Source organism: Pseudorasbora parva, chromosome 11 (genome assembly GCF_024679245.1).
Source record: "Pseudorasbora parva isolate DD20220531a chromosome 11, ASM2467924v1, whole genome shotgun sequence".
In the NCBI taxonomy this organism is placed as follows: Eukaryota; Metazoa; Chordata; class Actinopteri; order Cypriniformes; family Gobionidae; genus Pseudorasbora; species Pseudorasbora parva.
This window is the reverse complement of record NC_090182.1, coordinates 482010-500767: the sequence shown is the minus strand read 5'-3', so window position 1 is coordinate 500767 and position 18758 is coordinate 482010. Positions and strand designations below refer to the sequence as shown.

The window sequence follows — 18758 nt, the reverse complement described above, 5'->3', positions numbered from 1 at the left end:
GAGGGCGCTGGAAAGCTGTACTACTGAAAATTCACTCCCCTATGCATAGATGAAGAACAGACACACCATGTGACATTCAGGAAGTATCTGACATGACCAAAGCTGCTTTCTAGCGATCGTCAGATGGCTATTTTATGCAGATAGACACGTTTTAAGACAATAAACACACAATCGCGGCAATATATGGTTGGTCTGTGTTCTTTATGCCATGTTGGGTGGTTTCATAATAGATGATATTTATAATGCAATGCTATTCCACATAGCTTTTAGCATTGTATATTTTCTGTCAGATTTTTTGACCCGAAGCTACATGAGATCACATATTGTTATATAAAACACTCGACTTATAAATTATAAAGTGATATGAAGCAAGTTTTGAATAAAACATGATTTTAATCGTATAAATTGTTGTTTTGCTGGTGTGCTAAGCTAACATGCTAGCTTGCCCTAGATGCACCTGCCACTGAGTAAATACTTTATTTTTATGAATATTTTCTAAATGTAAAACTACTGAAATGCTTATTTGGACGAAATGCATTCAATAGAGTCTCAGTGAGGGTAAAGTGAGAGGTTTGATTTAGAAATGAGGTTTGAATAGAACAGTTTGAATAGAGAATCGTTAGTAATTATAATGCAGACAAAAGAATAATAATTAGAGCCATAACCAGTCCGCAGAAGTGTGAATGTGTGCCGGGGAGACAAACTGAATGGGGCAGTTTGCACCTCTAAACAATAGAGGCAAAATAGAGAATGAAAGCTGAGAAGATGTGGCAATAAACATCAGTTGATATTTCAGAGATATCTCAAAATAAAATCACATGAAACGATCTTGTAAAACGTTTAATAAAATTCAGAGTTTTAGACTGATCATCTTCAGATCTGAAATATAACATGGTCAGACTTGTGGCTTTAGCTGTAGTGCATTTCTAGATTTCTCCAAGGCCCACTTCAATTTTATTTTCATAAAGATATTTCATACAAATAAATTTCTAATAACTTTACAAAACTTTGAAGCTTATTATAGCTTTTTTGATTATAAAAAATATTATCATTTTGACTTTACAGTAAACTGCCAGGTGTCTGCTTTCAAATGAGACCATAATTATGCTTTTAGTGCAAAGGATTCACAAACTGTATTTGTTTTAGTCTGAGTATACATTTCTTAGGATTTTTTCAAAATTTAGAAATCAGCTTAACAGGTTAAATGCTCTGGCACCTTATCGTTATTCCTCCATAATAATCTAAGAGCTTAACATTGAGTTGGGTTTTTTCATCATTAGTCCACAGACATGTTTCTCTCCAGCTGACAAATCCCTGCATAGCCACTGTACTAAACTTTTTAAAGTAAAATCTGTACTGATCTTTTTAACGTTTCCTATTGAAAATGAGTGTCCTGAAATAACCTAAATATGAGTGTAGATCCATCTTTCAAAGTATTCACCAACTGAACTGAATCTGTGACAGAATGCAAAATAACTTTGTTACATGTGTTATTATTTATAATTATACCATGGTCTGTCTAAATATTGTATTCCTATTGGCTGTAAGGTGTGCATTAAAATCCTGTAATGTACAGTCGGTTTAATCACTGTTCTGTATTAATGTGCTGTTTGCATTGAATATCGAACACACTAGAGCCGAAAACCACCATAGATACCCCCCACCCCACCCATTTTTGTGAAAATCTTGAAATTTAGTTTTTTTTGTTTGTTGCTTTTTCACACTAAAAATGCTGAACTTTACCAGGTTTTGTACCATTTTGATGAAGTGAAAAATATAAAAGTTTTCAGACAAAATTAACCGAAGAGCACCAGAGGGTTAAAACGTTCACAGACAGCGTGACTATCCAACGGCTACTCAAAGTGTGTGTGTGTGTAACATCTCTACAAATGTTTCCATTTTATTTATTTATTTATGTAAAATGTGTAATTGCTTGTATAGAGTTAGCAATACGTATCCAATATTCTGTGTAACAGAAATTGTACATCATGCAATGACAGATTTCAGTCCCTTTTTTAGTTTTTTTGCTTCCATTGGTCATCCGTGTCCTCATAAATCACTGTCTTTGTGCTCTTTTGTCCTGCTGCTGTAGATTCAGCCGTTCATCTAGTGTGTTTGATGATCCTGAGTAAGTCTCTTTAACACACTGTGCTGTGAAACACACTCCTTTCCCACTGACCGAGCCTAACGTCTGCATGTGCCGAGCTGTGCATTCAGCACTTTGTGTTGGAACACTATGGATGAACTTTATAATGTGGCTGTATTGCTTGTTGAGTGGGATGCTAATATGAAGTCAACCTTTTATCCACAAATTAATACTTATGTTTGCTAAAGCACTTGCATCTGAGTTATAAAGTTATACTTTAATATGCTAAATTCATTTAAGAAATAGAACCAAGTAGTATTTCTTACATGCTGAAAATATGTTTGTGCTATTTGTAAGATAATATAAATGTGGTTGTTTCAAAGTGTCTCTCACCGTATGCTCACACTTCTTTCTTCGGATGCATGGCTTATGGGCGGCACAACCTGCCTAATTATAATTGCTCTCTGTGACTCACTGGTCCTGCTTTTGAACTGGTTGCTTAATAATTGCACTTTCTTTTTTAAAGTTACCAGCTGATTGAATTTCATAAATGACGAGTGATTCAATAAGCTCAAATCTCTCTGCAACAGGAGTGTGAGCATGATTGACATGAGAAGTGAGGAAGACTTGTTGCCACCCCATAGTCAAGTTCGACACGAGCTCATGCACAACCAGTACAACAAGCTGAAAGAGGAGGAAGACCACTGGCAGGACGTAAGTGTGTTCCGTTAGTAGTGTCCTGTTAGATCCAGTATCCGTGTCTGATTTTTGTATGATTGTGTGTCAGGACTTGGCCAAATGGAAGAACCGGAGAAGGAGTGTGTCTCAGGACCTGATCAAAAAAGAAGAGGAGAGGAAAATGGTGGAGAGACTGTTGAGTGAAGATGGAGGATCACAGAGGAGGAAAAGCATCAAGACGTACAGGGAAATAGTGGAGGAGAAGTATGTCTGCCATTTCCATCTACACTTTCCACTTTTGTTCTCATGTATTAGAGTCCAACACTGCAGAGGACTACAGGTAATTTAAGCAAAAGCATTTCAGCTGGAGTACTGAATATATGCCATGAGCACAACATGACAAGCATGTATGACTGTCAGAAGTGTGTGTGAGGTTACTCTCAGAAGTGTTACTGTGTGTGTGGTCACTCTCAGAAGTGTTACTGTGTGTGTGGTTACTCTCAGAAGTGTTACTGTGTGTGTGGTCACTCTCAGAAGTGTTACTGTGTGTGTGGTTACTCTCAGAAGTGTTACTGTGTGTGTGGTTATTCTCAGTAGTGTTACTGTGTGTGTGTGGTCACTCTCAGAAGTGTTACTGTGTGTGTGGTCACTCTCAGAAGTGTTACTGTGTGTGTGGTCACTCTCAGAAGTGTTACTGTGTGTGTGGTTACTCTCAGAAGTGTTACTGTGTGTGTGGTCACTCTCAGAAGTGTTACTGTGTGTGTGGTTACTCTCAGAAGTGTTACTGTGTGTGGTCACTCTCAGAAGTGTTACTGTGTGTGTGGTTACTCTCAGAAGTGTTACTGTGTGTGTGGTTATTCTCAGTAGTGTTACTGTGTGTGTGTGGTCACTCTCAGAAGTGTTACTGTGTGTGTGGTTACTCTCAGAAGTGTTACTGTGTGTGTGGTTATTCTCAGTAGTGTTACTGTGTGTGTGTGGTCACTCTCAGAAGTGTAACTGTGTGTGTGGTCACTCTCAGAAGTGTTACTGTGTGTGTGGTCACTCTCAGAAGTGTTACTGTGTGTGTGTGGTTACTCTCAGTAGTGTTACTGTGTGTGTGGTTACTCTCAGAAGTGTTACTGTGTGTGTGGTTACTCTCAGAAGTGTTACTGTGTGTGTGGTTACTCTCAGAAGTGTTACTGTGTGTGTGGTTACTCTGAGTAGTGTTACTGTGTGTGTGGTTACTCTCAGAAGTGTTACTGTGTGTGTGGTCACTCTCAGAAGTGTTACTGTGTGTGTGGTTACTCTCAGAAGTGTTACTGTGTGTGTGGTTACTCTCAGAAGTGTTACTGTGTGTGTGGTTACTCTCAGAAGTTTTACTGTGTGTGTGTGGTTACTCTCAGAAGTGTTACTGTGTGTGTGGTTACTCTCAGAAGTGTTACTGTGTGTGTGTGGTTACTCTCAGAAGTGTTACTGTGTGTGTGGTTACTCTCAGAAGTGTTACTGTGTGTGTGGTTACTCTCAGAAGTGTTACTGTGTGTGTGTGGTTACTCTCAGAAGTGTTACTGTGTGTGTGGTTACTCTCAGAAGTGTTACTGTGTGTGTGTGGTTACTCTCAGAAGTGTTACTGTGTGTGTGGTTACTCTCAGAAGTGTTACTGTGTGTGTGGTTACTCTCAGAAGTGTTACTGTGTGTGTGGTTACTCTCAGTAGTGTTACTGTGTGTGTGGTTACTTTTAGAAGTGTTACTGTGTGTGTGGTTACTCTCAGAAGTGTTACTGTGTGTGTGGTTACTCTCAGAAGTGTTACTGTGTGTGTGGTCACTCTCAGAAGTGTTACTGTGTGTGTGGTTACTCTCAGTAGTGTTACTGTGTGTGCGGTTACTTTTAGAAGTGTTACTGTGTGTGTGGTTACTCTCAGAAGTGTTACTGTGTGTGTGGTCACTCTCAGAAGTGTTACTGTGTGTGTGGTCACTCTCAGAAGTTTTACTGTGTGTGTGGTTACTCTCAGAAGTGTTACTGTGTGTGTGGTTACTCTCAGAAGTGTTACTGTGTGTGTGGTCACTCTCAGTAGTGTTACTGTGTGTGGTCACTCTCAGTAGTTTTACTGTGTGTGTGGTTACTCTCAGAAGTGTTACTGTGTGTGTGGTTACTCTGAGAAGTGTTACTGTGTGTGTGTGTGTGTGTGTGGTCACTCTCAGAAGTGTTACTGTGTGTGTGGTTACTCTCAGTAGTGTTACTGTGTGTGTGGTCACTCTCAGAAGTGTTACTGTGTGTGTGGTTACTCTCAGTAGTGTTACTGTGTGCGTGGTTACTCTCAGTAGTGTTACTGTGTGTGTGGTTACTCTCAGAAGTGTTACTGTGTGTGTGGTTACTCTCAGTAGTGTTACTGTGTGTGTGGTTACTCTCAGTAGTGTTACTGTGTGTGTGGTCACTCTCAGAAGTGTTACTGTGTGTGTGTGTGTGGTCACTCTCAGAAGTGTTACTGTGTGTGTGGTTACTCTCAGTAGTGTTACTGTGTGTGTGGTTACTTTTAGAAGTGTTACTGTGTGTGTGGTTACTCTCAGTAGTGTTTCTGTGTGTGTGGTTACTCTCAGTAGTGTTACTGTATGTGTGGTTACTCTCAGTAGTGTTACTGTGTGTGTGGTTACTCTCAGTAGTGTTACTGTGTGTGTGGTCACTCTCAGAAGTGTTACTGTGTGTGTGTGTGTGTGGTCACTCTCAGAAGTGTTACTGTGTGTGTGGTTACTCTCAGTAGTGTTACTGTGTGTGTGGTTACTTTTAGAAGTGTTACTGTGTGTGTGGTTACTCTCAGAAGTGTTACTGTGTGTGTGGTCACTCTCAGAAGTGTTACTGTGTGTGTGGTCACTCTCAGAAGTGTTACTGTGTGTGTGGTTACTCTCAGAAGTGTTACTGTGTGTGGTCACTCTCAGTAGTGTTACTGTGTGTGTGGTTACTCTCAGAAGTGTTACTGTGTGTGTGGTTACTCTGAGAAGTGTTACTGTGTGTGTGGTCACTCTCAGAAGTGTTACTGTGTGTGTGGTTACTCTCAGTAGTGTTACTGTGTGTGTGGTCACTCTCAGAAGTGTTACTGTGTGTGTGGTTACTCTCAGTAGTGTTACTGTGTGCGTGGTTACTCTCAGTAGTGTTACTGTGTGTGTGGTTACTCTCAGAAGTGTTACTGTGTGTGTGTGTGTGGTCACTCTCAGAAGTGTTACTGTGTGTGTGGTTACTCTCAGTAGTGTTACTGTGTGTGTGGTTACTCTCAGAAGTGTTACTGTGTGTGTGGTTACTCTCAGAAGTGTTACTGTGTGTGTGGTTACTCTCAGAAGTGTTACTGTGTGTGTGTGTGTGGTCACTCTCAGAAGTGTTACTGTGTGTGTGGTTACTCTCAGTAGTGTTACTGTGTGTGTGGTTACTCTCAGAAGTGTTACTGTGTGTGTGTGTGTGGTCACTCTCAGAAGTGTTACTGTGTGTGTGGTTACTCTCAGAAGTGTTGCTGTGTGTGTGGTTACTCTCAGAAGTGTTACTGTGTGTGTGTGGTTACTCTCAGAAGTGTTACTGTGTGTGTGGTTACTCTCAGAAGTGTTGCTGTGTGTGTGGTTACTGTCAGAAGTGTTACTGTGTGTGTGTGGTTACTCTCAGAAGTGTTACTGTGTGTGTGGTTACTCTTAGAAGTGTTACTGTGTGTGTGGTTACTCTCAGTAGTGTTACTGTGTGTGTGGCTACTCTCAGAAGTGTTACTGTGTGTGTGGTTACTCTCAGAAGTGTTACTGTGTGTGTGGTTACTCTCAGTAGTGTTACTGTGTGTGTGTGGTCACTCTCAGAAGTGTTACTGTGTGTGTGTGTGTGGTCACTCTCAGAAGTGTTACTGTGTGTGTGGTTACTCTCAGTAGTGTTACTGTGTGTGTGGTTACTTTTAGAAGTGTTACTGTGTGTGTGGTTACTCTCAGTAGTGTTACTGTGTGTGTGGTTACTCTCAGTAGTGTTACTGTGTGTGTGGTTACTCTCAGTAGTGTTACTGTGTGTGTGGTTACTCTCAGTAGTGTTACTGTGTGTGTGGTCACTCTCAGAAGTGTTACTGTGTGTGTGTGTGTGGTCACTCTCAGAAGTGTTACTGTGTGTGTGGTTACTCTCAGTAGTGTTACTGTGTGTGTGGTTACTTTTAGAAGTGTTACTGTGTGTGTGGTTACTCTCAGAAGTGTTACTGTGTGTGTGGTCACTCTCAGAAGTGTTACTGTGTGTGTGGTCACTCTCAGAAGTGTTACTGTGTGTGTGGTTACTCTCAGAAGTGTTACTGTGTGTGGTCACTCTCAGTAGTGTTACTGTGTGTGTGGTTACTCTCAGAAGTGTTACTGTGTGTGTGGTTACTCTGAGAAGTGTTACTGTGTGTGTGTGTGTGTGTGGTCACTCTCAGAAGTGTTACTGTGTGTGTGGTTACTCTTAGTAGTGTTACTGTGTGTGTGGTCACTCTCAGAAGTGTTACTGTGTGTGTGGTTACTCTCAGTAGTGTTACTGTGTGCGTGGTTACTCTCAGTAGTGTTACTGTGTGTGTGGTTACTCTCAGAAGTGTTACTGTGTGTGTGTGTGTGGTCACTCTCAGAAGTGTTACTGTGTGTGTGGTTACTCTCAGTAGTGTTACTGTGTGTGTGGTTACTCTCAGAAGTGTTACTGTGTGTGTGGTTACTCTCAGAAGTGTTACTGTGTGTGTGGTTACTCTCAGAAGTGTTACTGTGTGTGTGTGTGTGGTCACTCTCAGAAGTTTTACTGTGTGTGTGGTTACTCTCAGTAGTGTTACTGTGTGTGTGGTTACTCTCAGAAGTGTTACTGTGTGTGTGTGTGTGGTCACTCTCAGAAGTGTTACTGTGTGTGTGGTTACTCTCAGAAGTGTTGCTGTGTGTGTGGTTACTCTCAGAAGTGTTACTGTGTGTGTGTGGTTACTCTCAGAAGTGTTACTGTGTGTGTGGTTACTCTCAGAAGTGTTGCTGTGTGTGTGGTTACTGTCAGAAGTGTTACTGTGTGTGTGTGGTTACTCTCAGAAGTGTTACTGTGTGTGTGGTTACTCTCAGAAGTGTTACTGTGTGTGTGGTTACTCTCAGTAGTGTTACTGTGTGTGTGGCTACTCTCAGAAGTTTTACTGTGTGTGTGGCTACTCTCAGAAGTGTTACTGTGTGTGTGGTTACTCTCAGAAGTGTTACTGTGTGTGTGGTCACTCTCAGAAGTGTTACTGTGTGTGTGGTTACTCTGAGAAGTGTTACTGTGTGTGTGTGTGTGGTCACTCTCAGAAGTGTTACTGTGTGTGTGGTACTCTCAGTAGTGTTACTGTGTGTGTGGTCACTCTCAGAAGTGTTACTGTGTGTGTGGTCACTCTCAGTATTGTTACTGTGTGCGTGGTTACTCTCAGTAGTGTTACTGTGTGTGTGGTTACTCTCAGAATTGTTACTGTGTGTGTGGTCACTCTCAGAAGTGTTACTGTGTGTGTGGTTACTCTCAGTAGTGTTACTGTGTGTGTGGTTACTCTCAGAAGTGTTACTGTGTGTGTGGTTACTCTCAGAAGTGTTACTGTGTGTGTGGTTACTCTCAGAAGTGTTACTGTGTGTGTGGTTACTCTCAGTAGTGTTACTGTGTGCGTGGTTACTCTCAGAAGTGTTACTGTGTGTATGTGGTCACTCTCAGAAGTGTTACTGTGTGTGTGGTTACTCTCAGTAGTGTTACTGTGTGTGTGGTTACTCTCAGTAGTGTTACTGTGTGTGTGGTTACTCTCAGAAGTGTTACTGTGTGTGTGGTTACTCTCAGAAGTGTTACTGTGTGTGTGGTTACTCTCAGAAGTGTTACTGTGTGTGTGGTCACTCTCAGTAGTGTTACTGTGTGTGTGGTCACTCTCAGAAGTGTTACTGTGTGTGTGGTTACTCTCAGTAGTGTTACTGTGTGTGTGGTTACTCTCAGTAGTGTTACTGTGTGTGTGGTTACTCTCAGTAGTGTTACTGTGTGTGTGGTCACTCTCAGAAGTGTTACTGTGTGTGTGGTTACTCTCAGTAGTGTTACTGTGTGTGTGGTTACTCTCAGTAGTGTTACTGTGTGTGTGGTTACTCTCAGAAGTGTTACTGTGTGTGTGGTTACTCTCAGAAGTGTTACTGTGTGTGTGGTTACTCTCAGTAGTGTTACTGTGTGTGTGGTCACTCTCAGAAGTGTTACTGTGTGTGTGGTTACTCTCAGTAGTGTTACTGTGTGTGTGGTTACTCTCAGTAGTGTTACTGTGTGTGTGGTTACTCTCAGTAGTGTTACTGTGTTAGTGGTTACTCTCAGAAGTGTTACTGTTTGTGTGTGTGTGTGGTCACTCTCAGAAGTGTTACTGTGTGTGTGGTTACTCTCAGTAGTGTTACTGTGTGTGTGGTTACTCTCAGAAGTGTTACTGTGTGTGGTCACTCTCAGTAGTGTTACTGTGTGTGTGGTTACTCTCAGTGGTGTTACTGTGTGCGTGGTTACTCTCAGTAGTGTTACTGTGTGTGTGGTTACTCTCAGAAGTGTTACTGTGTGTGTGGTCACTCTCAGAAGTGTTACTGTGTGTGTGGTTACTCTCAGAAGTGTTACTGTGTGTGTGGTTACTCTGAGTAGTGTTACTGTGTGTGTGGTTACTCTGAGTAGTGTTACTGTGTGTGTGGTTACTCTCAGAAGTGTTACTGTGTGTGTGGTTACTCTCAGAAGTGTTACTGTGTGTGTGGTTACTCTCAGAAGTGTTACTGTGTGTGTGGTTACTCTCAGAAGTGTTGCTGTGTGTGTGGTCACTCTCAGTAGTGTGACTGTGTGTGTGGTCACTCTCAGAAGTGTTACTGTGTGTGTGGTTACTCTCAGTAGTGTTACTGTGTGTGTGTGGTTACTCTCAGTAGTGTTACTGTGTTTGTGGTTACTCTCAGAAGTGTTACTGTGTGTGTGGTCACTCTCAGAAGTGTTACTGTGTGTGTGGTTACTCTCAGTAGTGTTACTGTGTGTGTGGTTACTCTCAGTAGTATTACTGTGTGTGTGGTTACTCTCAGTAGTGTTACTGTGTGTGTGGTTACTCTCAGTAGTGTTACTGTGTGTGTGGTTACTCTCAGTAGTGTTACTGTGTGTGTGGTTACTCTCAGAAGTGTTACTGTGTGTGTGGTTACTCTCAGAAGTGTTACTGTGTGTGTGGTTACTCTCAGTAGTGTTACTGTGTGTGTGGTTACTCTCAGTAGTGTTACTGTGTGTGTGGTTACTCTCAGAAGTGTTACTGTGTGTGTGGTTACTCTCAGAAGTGTTACTGTGTGTGTGTGTGTGTGTGTGTGTGTGTGTGTGTGTGTGTGTGTGTGTGTGTGTGGTCACTCTCAGAAGTGTTACTGTGTGTGTGGTTTCTCTCAGTAGTGTTACTGTGTGTGTGGTCACTCTCAGTAGTGTTACTGTGTGTGTGGTTACTCTGAGAAGTGTTACTGTGTGTGGTCACTCTCAGTAGTGTTACTGTGTGTGTGGTTACTCTCAGAAGTGTTACTGTGTGTGTGGTTACTCTGAGAAGTGTTACTGTGTGTGTGTGTGTGTGTGTGTGGTCACTCTCAGAAGTGTTACTGTGTGTGTGGTTACTCTCAGAAGTGTTACTGTGTGTGTGTGTGTGGTCACTCTCAGTAGTGTTACTGTGTGTGGTCACTCTCAGTAGTGTTACTGTGTGTGTGGTTACTCTCAGTAGTGTTACTGTGTGTGTGGTTACTCTCAGAAGTGTTACTGTGTGTGTGGTCACTCTCAGAAGTGTTACTGTGTGTGTGGTCACTGTCAGAAGTGTTGCTGTGTGTGTGGTTACTCTCAGAAGTGTTACTGTGTGTGTGGTTACTTTCAGTAGTGTTACTGTGTGTGTGGTTACTCTCAGAAGTGTTGCTGTGTGTGTGGTTACTCTCAGAAGTGTTACTGTGTGTGTGGTTACTCTCAGAAGTGTTACTGTGTGTGTGGTTACTCTCAGAAGTGTTACTGTGTGTGTGGTCACTTTTAGAAGTGTTACTGTGTGTGTGGTTACTCTCAGAAGTGTTACTGTGTGTGTGGTTACTCTCAGAAGTGTTACTGTGTGTGTGGTTACTCTCAGAAGTGTTACTGTGTGTGTGGTCACTCTCAGAAGTGTTGCTGTGTGTGTGGTTACTCTCAGAAGTGTTGCTGTGTGTGTGGTTAATCTCAGAAGTGTTACTGTGTGTGTGGTTACTCTGAGTAGTGTTACTGTGTGTGTGGTTACTCTCAGAAGTGTTACTGTGTGTGTGGTTACTCAGAAGTGTTACTGTGTGTGTGGTTACTCTCAGTAGTGTTGCTGTGTGTGTGGTTACTCTCAGTAGTGTTACTGTGTGTGTGGTCACTCTCAGTAGTGTTACTGTGTGTGTGGTTACTCTCAGAAGTGTTACTGTGTGTGTGGTTACTCTCAGTAGTGTTACTGTGTGTGTGGTCACTCTCAGAAGTGTTGCTGTGTGTGTGGTTAATCTCAGAAGTGTTACTGTGTGTGTGGTTACTCTGAGTAGTGTTACTGTGTGTGTGGTTATTCTCAGTAGTGTTACTGTGTGTGTGGTTACTCTCAGAAGTGTTACTGTGTGTGTGGTTACTCTCAGTAGTGTTTCTGTGTGTGTGGTCACTCTCAGAAGTGTTACTGTGTGTGTGGTTACTCTCAGTAGTGTTACTGTGTGTGTGGTTACTCTCAGAAGTGTTACTGTGTGTGTGGTCACTCTCAGAAGTGTTACTCTGTGTGTGGTCACTCTCAGAAGTGGTACTGTGTGTGTGGTTACTCTCAGAAGTGTTACTGTGTGTGTGGTCACTCTCAGAAGTGTTACTCTGTGTGTGGTCACTCTCAGAAGTGTTACTGTGTGTGTGGTTACTCTCAGAAGTGTTACTGTGTGTGTGGTCACTCTCAGAAGTGGTACTGTGTGTGTGGTTACTCTCAGAAGTGTTACTGTGTGTGTGGTTACTCTCAGAAGTGTTACTGTGTGTGTGGTCACTCTCAGTAGTGTTACTGTGTGTGTGGTCACTCTCAGAAGTGTTACTCTGTGTGTGGTCACTCTCAGAAGTGTTACTGTGTGTGTGGTTACTCTCAGAAGTGTTACTGTGTGTGTGGTCACTCTCAGAAGTGTTACTGTGTGTGTGGTCACTCTCAGAAGTGTTGCTGTGTGTGTGGTTACTCTCAGAAGTGTTGCTGTGTGTGTGGTTACTCTCAGAAGTGTTACTGTGTGTGTGGTTACTCTGAGTAGTGTTACTGTGTGTGTGGGGTTACTCTCAGAAGTGTTACTGTGTGTGTGGTTACTCTCAGAAGTGTTACTGTGTGTGTGGTTACTCTCAGAAGTGTTACTGTGTGTGTGGTTACTCTCAGAAGTGTTACTGTGTGTGTGTGTGGTTACTCTCAGAAGTGTTACTGTGTGTGTGGTTACACTCAGAAGTGTTACTGTGTGTGTGGTTACTCTGAGTAGTGTTACTGTGTGTGTGGTTACTCTCAGAAGTGTTACTGTGTGTGTGGTTACTCTCAGAAGTGTTACTGTGTGTGTGGTCACTCTCAGAAGTGTTACTGTGTGTGTGGTTAGTGTGTGTGGTTACTCTCAGAAGTGTTACTGTGTGTGTGGTTACTCTCAGAAGTGTTGCTGTGTGTGTGGTTACTCTCAGAAGTGTTACTGTGTGTGTGGTTACTCTCAGAAGTGTTACTGTGTGTGTGGTTACTCTCAGAAGTGTTGCTGTGTGTGTGGTTACTCTCAGAAGTGTTGCTGTGTGTGGTTACTCTCAGAAGTGTTGCTGTGTGTGTGGTTACTCTCAGAAGTGTTGCTGTGTGTGGTTACTCTCAGAAGTGTTGCTGTGTGTGCTTATTAAATTGAATCTGTAGTAAGCTAATGGATCTCAATCTTCGATACAATCATCCTTTCTGACACGTTTCACCTTCTCCTCCAGGGAGCGTCGTGAACAGGAGTTGCATGAAGCGTACCGGAACGCCCGCACACCTGAGGAAGCAGCTTCTGTGCTGCAGCGTTATGCTCTTCGCTTCACCATCAGTGAGGCCGTTCTCGAGCGCCTCAAACTCCCCAAACTGCTGGAGAGAAGCGTGTCGGCCGACCCAACTCGTCAATCCTCTTTCACCGTCTCCTCAGACGACATCTCCTCCTCTTTCAGTGCTTCCTCAAACCCGCTGCAGTACCTGAGGCAGCAGTCTCTCCCCGCTGCCAAGTTCACATCCACCGTCGAAGCACGCGTGACGGGATACAGCACAGAGCAGAGGAACCCTGGAGACACGGAGTCTGTTTCAGGTCCACCGTCTCTGGCTCCAAAGCCTTACAGACCGAGCAGAAGTAGCACTGCGGGGATGAGAACAGCTCAGGTACGGACAGACCTGGAATCAACATTTCTCATTTGCAGAGTTTACTATTTAAAAGTGATACGATATAGTTTAGGACTGAAAACAGAGAGATTTTTGGGATGTAAGGAAAAAACTCACACAATCGTTGAGCCTGGGCATCTGAGCTCTTCTGTCATCAGAGCTGTATTAGAGCAGTCTCTGAGCAATATCAATTTTTTAGGAATTTGTATTTTTTTGTTTTGTTTGTTTATTTATTTTTATGCCTAAGAAATAGACCTCAGCAACACGTGTCTCCTTTAAAGTTTCAGAAAAGATTGGACATTTGTCAATTTTGCAGTCGGACATTTCAATATGAACTCAATCAATCATTCTCTCAAGACCAAGTGATCTGAGCTATGCTATTAACATCACATTTGCAGTTTTAAATGTCAGATATGTCAAGGATAGCCTCATTTATGTCTATTTATTTAAGAGAAATGTTAACAGTTTCGATGAAGAGCTCCATTATGTCTTCAGAGCAGTCTCTGGGCAGTATAACACTGACTCCATCAGCAGCCAAGCGCTCTGCCACACCACCCACACTGAGCTGCAATATCCGGGATAATTCACAGCTGTTGGAATGTGCTCTGTCTGTCTCCTAAGAGAAGTGGAGTGTTCCAGAATGCTTCAACAATAGCAGATATTGCCCTCTGCTGGCTGGAATGAGTGTTGTGAGTTAAAGTGGGCATGTGTTGAATGGCTGCTAGTGTTCCCTAGGTGTGTGTGTGTGTGTTTGTGAATGGGTTCTTTCTATGTGAAGTGCTCCATACGAGGACAAAAACACTCACACGGAGCACATCAGCCTATCTGAAACACGCACATACCTTTTTTTGTCATGGTAGGGACTTTACATCAACTCTTTTTATATACTGAGCTAGTGATCATATTTCCTACCTGTTCACAGTTTGACATTGTCATTAACACAGAGCTGTTGACTGACAAACCCTGACACATATGTAAAGCACAGGGATTTCATCGCGATAAGCTACCTACACATGTATTTTAAATGCATTTTTTTTTTAAATGAATCAGTAGATTTGTTTTTGTTTTTTTTAGTAACATCTGTAAAATAATCTATATTGTAATGGAAAGCTAAATTGCATAACATACAGTATTACATTTTAGAGCATATTATAATATATTAGGTATATATTTGTGTACTTTTTTGCATAAATCAAGACTAAATCTAATAAAATAAAACCAGGGTTACATTATACATTATATGCAATCAGCCACAATGTATTTCATGAAAGTGTATGATTAGATTATACTTTAGCAAGATAAAGCAGCATTAGTAAACCTAAAGTTGGCATGAAAGTGTATTTGCGCTGATCTTTTCTCCTCTATTATATATATCGAGTATATCGAGTGAATCGCTTCACAAACAAGAAAAAATGTGGGCGGGGCTTGATTGTGTCTGTGGGGACTTGATTGGATGGCTGTGGTTTGCTATTGGCTGATCTCATGTGAGTGACAGGTGGCCCCGCCCTCATCATCAGAGAAGAGATGTTATTTTGACTCAAGATTATTAACACAATAATGATGAGCAACCATAAATCACTGAGAATAAACACTGCAATATTCCTTAAAACACTTTTTTGTGACTTTAAATTGCTCTTTTGCTTCTCAAGTAAATATGTTTGAAAGATTTTTAAATGTGCAAGAATATGAGCAGAACAATACTGATGAAGAATGTATCTGTGTCTCTCAGGTGGATGAAGTGGTGCGAGTGAATGGAGAAAGGGAGGATGATGAGGTGAAGGGAGGAAGAAACCGAGAGCAGGAAGACCGTCTGCAGTTCCTCCCGTCTCCCATCCAGCAGACACACTCGGAGCGCACAGATCCGGACATGTCCAATGGGTCGGTGGATCACACACTCTCATCCACACACACACCGCAGTGCCGTGAGAATGACACGGAAACCACAGAGGTGAGGGCACGACTGCCATCTGCACCCTGTAGGCAAATATTATTAAAAATGAGTTAGCGTGTTGTATAGTCGTGTTTAGGGCAAAAGAACAGAGTTTGCTTTGAGTAACACAGTTGAGTGTGTTCTCCTCAGCTTCAATCTGTGTGTGTAATACTGTACAGATTGAAAGAGGGACAGTCCCGCAGGTCGGCCATGTCTCTAAATCCCCAGAAGTGTTGGAGATGAAACCAGAAGAGACTGTTACAGGTTGGCCAGCTCTTATGGGATATTAATATTCCAGTTCACCCACTTCTTCTTCTTCATATTCCTTTGTTAATTCTGTATTTCTGCTCAGTTCAAGAGCAGAGCAATGAGTATATGAGTGACTCTCTACAGACCGTCATTCAGACGGACAACTCTTCCACACAGGTTAGTCTATATGTGCTTTCATTCAAATACACTGGCCAAATACTACATATAGATAATATTATTATTAGGAGAATTAAATGTCTTTGCTATATGTATTTGACCTCGATCTCTGGATGTAGTTGAATGCTAAACTAGCAGCTGAGACCCCACAGAATCCATCAGAAGCATCCGACGCAGAATCAAACAAAACCAAACCAGGTGAGTGAAGACTAACCAGCGTTAGCCTCAGGTGTTTATCTTCTCCATTAGATACAGCTAATTTCTTCGCATCTTTGGGTCATTGTTTAGAGCTGGACATCAGTGTTCAGTTATCATCATTGTCGAATAACCCCAAATTGTGCAGCATTTTCTTCGACCCATCAGGTAAACGGCTCTACACTAGAGTCCGTCTCATGGAGTCTCCCATTGGCTGCGGTTCATGAGCATGACTATGTTGTGTCACACACCCTCTGAGAGACTTGAAAATGTTATTTTCTATCAATATCTGAATGAGCAGATAAACTTGCCTTGAACGTTCATCTGTAATTGTGTGCAAACTTCCTTTGAAGGTAGAGGCACAGTTGTATATGCGATTGATTTTATTTCTGTAGTCTGAATTGCTTCATTGTTTGGTGACTCTTCCATTTATTGTATTTTCCAGATATGACTGAAAAGGCTGGAAATGTAAGTAAATAAATTAAATCTGTTCATCTTTCTCTCCTCCTCATCCCTGAAGCTTCTGAATTTTGCTTTCTGGCTGTTTCTCATCTGGTATTATTTTATACTTTTTCACTACACATATTAAAATGTTTGTACAACACAAATCTTCCTAAAATGGTCATTTTGATGCTCAAAATTAAATAGTATAAAACATAACAGTAGGAATCCAGAACTGAAAAATTTAAATGTAGTTATTTGGCAGTATGTGCTTCACTAGAAGCCACAAGTAGTTTTGAAACAATTGCTTACTTGTCTAACCACCAGTGAAATACTACACCAGCCATAATTCGGAAATGAGATCCACCATTCAGAGTCGCGGTTACCATGGAAACAAGAACAGCTTTAGTTTAGACAAACAGACAGACAAGCATTTGTTTTCTTTCTGTTGGTCACTTTCAACTTTGTGTCTAAATGCAGACTCTAGCAGTGGCAATCTGAAAGAGGCAATATTAATAACACAGAGCAAATTCATGGCCATTGGAGCGTTGCGGTCACGACTCATGTTCTTCTTCAAGATGCCTCGAGTCTCATCAACTGCTTCCTGTCCTGGTGCTTCTACCTCTGGGTATGAGGCGGCCTAGGTGGCGAGTGCTGAGGGTGATCTGAGGGCTACAATGGCAGAGAATTTCTGGATGAGTTATGTGGCTTGTCCATGGGCGAGCTTACTTTATCATTTGGGTCTTTGTAGGGATGATGGCACGCGAGTGGGAGTGTTACCTTTTGGTGCGATAGCTCAGTCTGACACTGAGCTGACTGCTGTGAGCAATGGGTTTGAGTTGTTCCTCTGCCCTGCCCTAAATACTCATAGTTGGATAATTGGCTTCTGGGGTCAGAGTGCAATGCCGGTTCCATTCTTCCCGAAATTGCTTGAGAGAATCACAAAGTCGTGGAAGGCATCTTTTTCTGACAGAACACACTTCGCTAGTTCCTCTGCCCTCACTAACCTTGATGGTGGGGCGGCGTGGGGGTACTCAGAGGTTCCCCAGGTGGAGTGTGCGATTGTGGTGCATTTACAGCCACAAAACACCTCAACTTGGAGGAATCGTCTGAGGCTCCCGTCCAAAGCTTGTAAGTTTACCTTATCTCTGGAGGCGAGGGCTTACAATGCTGCTGGCCTCGGCTTGGACCGGCTGCAAGACCCCTTCTCGCAAGCAGGTGAAGCTGCCTCCCCATCAGCAAACCACCAAGGTCCCTTGCAAGTGTTCGAAGCGGCCCTGAGATCGGTGACCCAGTGAAAAAGAGGCTGCAGGTATGTTTGCCCCAGGATTGTGGGCAAGCCTCACTCCCGTCGGAGGGTGGAGTGAGTTTTACACAATCAAAAAAGAGCAGTTTCCTCTTTCCCTGGGTCAACGCCATGTTAATGACTCTCGTCATTACAATGGCCATACATTGTTCACATCAGAACCTTAAATGTGATGAGCATTCACCATAGAGATAGAGACTGACCCTCTGGCCAAGTTAAAGAAGGAGGTTTACAGTCCTTACTCCATCATACTGAGGAAGGATGGTGGCTTGAGGCCAATCTTATATCTCCGAGTACTGAACTGGGCTTTACACAAGCTTCCGTTCAAGATGCTTATGCTCAGACACATGCTCATGTATCAGACATCAAGATTGGCTTGTGGCGATAGACCTGAAGGATACGTAGGTTTGTCTTGATCCTTCCACTGCACAGACCTTTTCTATGGTTCACCTTTGTGGGACAGGCATACCAGTACAAGGTCCTCCCTAACAGTATGTCCCTTTCTTCTTGCATCTTCACGAAAGTCGCAGAGGCTGCCCTTGCCTCACTTAAGAGGTGGGCATTTGCATACTCAATTTTTTTTCAACAACTGGCTAATATGATCTAACTTGTGAGAGTTTGTTTGCGAACACAAGGATGTGATTCTTGAGCACCTAGCCCATTTGGGAATTTGGGTCAGTGAGGAAAGAGCAAGCTCTCCCCAGTGCAGAGCATCTCTTTTCCTTGCGTGGAGATCGCCATGATAGCACATATTTCTCAGGACAGTTCTTTCAGAACCTGATCTTTTGGACCCGGAGGTTAAATCCTCTAAGACCTTGCCTCATTCCTGTCTGTTAGTCACCTTTATTTATATAGCGCTTCTTAAAAGTCCAGTTGTTTCAAAGCAGCTTCACAGTTTTAACAGGAAAATAATGCAACAGAATTTGATTCTGTACAGCAGCTCGAGAAAATGACTATTTGCTCATTAACTTATCATATAGTGTCAATGTGGGCAAATCAGTAATAAAGTTGAAATTCAAGTGTCCCTAAGTGAACCCTGTCTTGAATTTGGGCCGGCAGACTCTGGGCCTGGTCCTGAGATCCCGGCCTGGATATGCGCCCAAAGTTTCCACTACTCCCTTCAGGAGTGGTGAACTTGCTAGTGATCCCTCCTGATGAGAGCCCTACCAGCCCTACCTAAAACCCGGACAAACCGGTTGGATGTTGTTCTTTCATTAGCTCCTTTCCCCTGAGATGATGATGTGTGCTTTTTAGTTCCAGTTAGAGTTTGCCTGAAAGGTGAACCCTGGGCTACCTTTCTCCATCATTTAACAAGTACTCTTGTTAAAAAAAATAAAAATAAAAAGTTTTTGTAAAGTACTTAATTAGCTGAGACTTCTTACA

General features: G+C 42.5%; 1 protein-coding gene across 11 annotated transcripts in view; it reads left to right on the top strand.

The window, feature by feature from the left end:
• The window catches only part of limch1b (LIM and calponin homology domains 1b), a 100969-nt gene that overhangs the window by 67095 nt on the left and 15116 nt on the right, over positions 1-18758 (top strand). For 9 of the 11 annotated variants that reach the window (XR_010908299.1, XR_010908298.1, XM_067456740.1 and 6 more), the window contains 9 exons: positions 2093-2128; positions 2677-2800; positions 2874-3028; positions 12654-13077; positions 14807-15025; positions 15187-15271; positions 15360-15433; positions 15553-15631; positions 16074-16096. Coding sequence is in view for 9 of the 11 variants with exons in the window: in XM_067456740.1 (XP_067312841.1) it covers positions 2093-2128; positions 2677-2800; positions 2874-3028; positions 12654-13077; positions 14807-15025; positions 15187-15271; positions 15360-15433; positions 15553-15631; positions 16074-16096 (1219 nt within the window). In the remaining 2 variants the exon portion in view is untranslated. The remainder of the gene's footprint in view (positions 1-2092; positions 2129-2676; positions 2801-2873; positions 3029-12653; positions 13078-14806; positions 15026-15186; positions 15272-15359; positions 15434-15552; positions 15632-16073; positions 16097-18758) is intronic. The other 2 variants (XM_067456741.1, XM_067456746.1) reach the window with 1 other exon arrangement.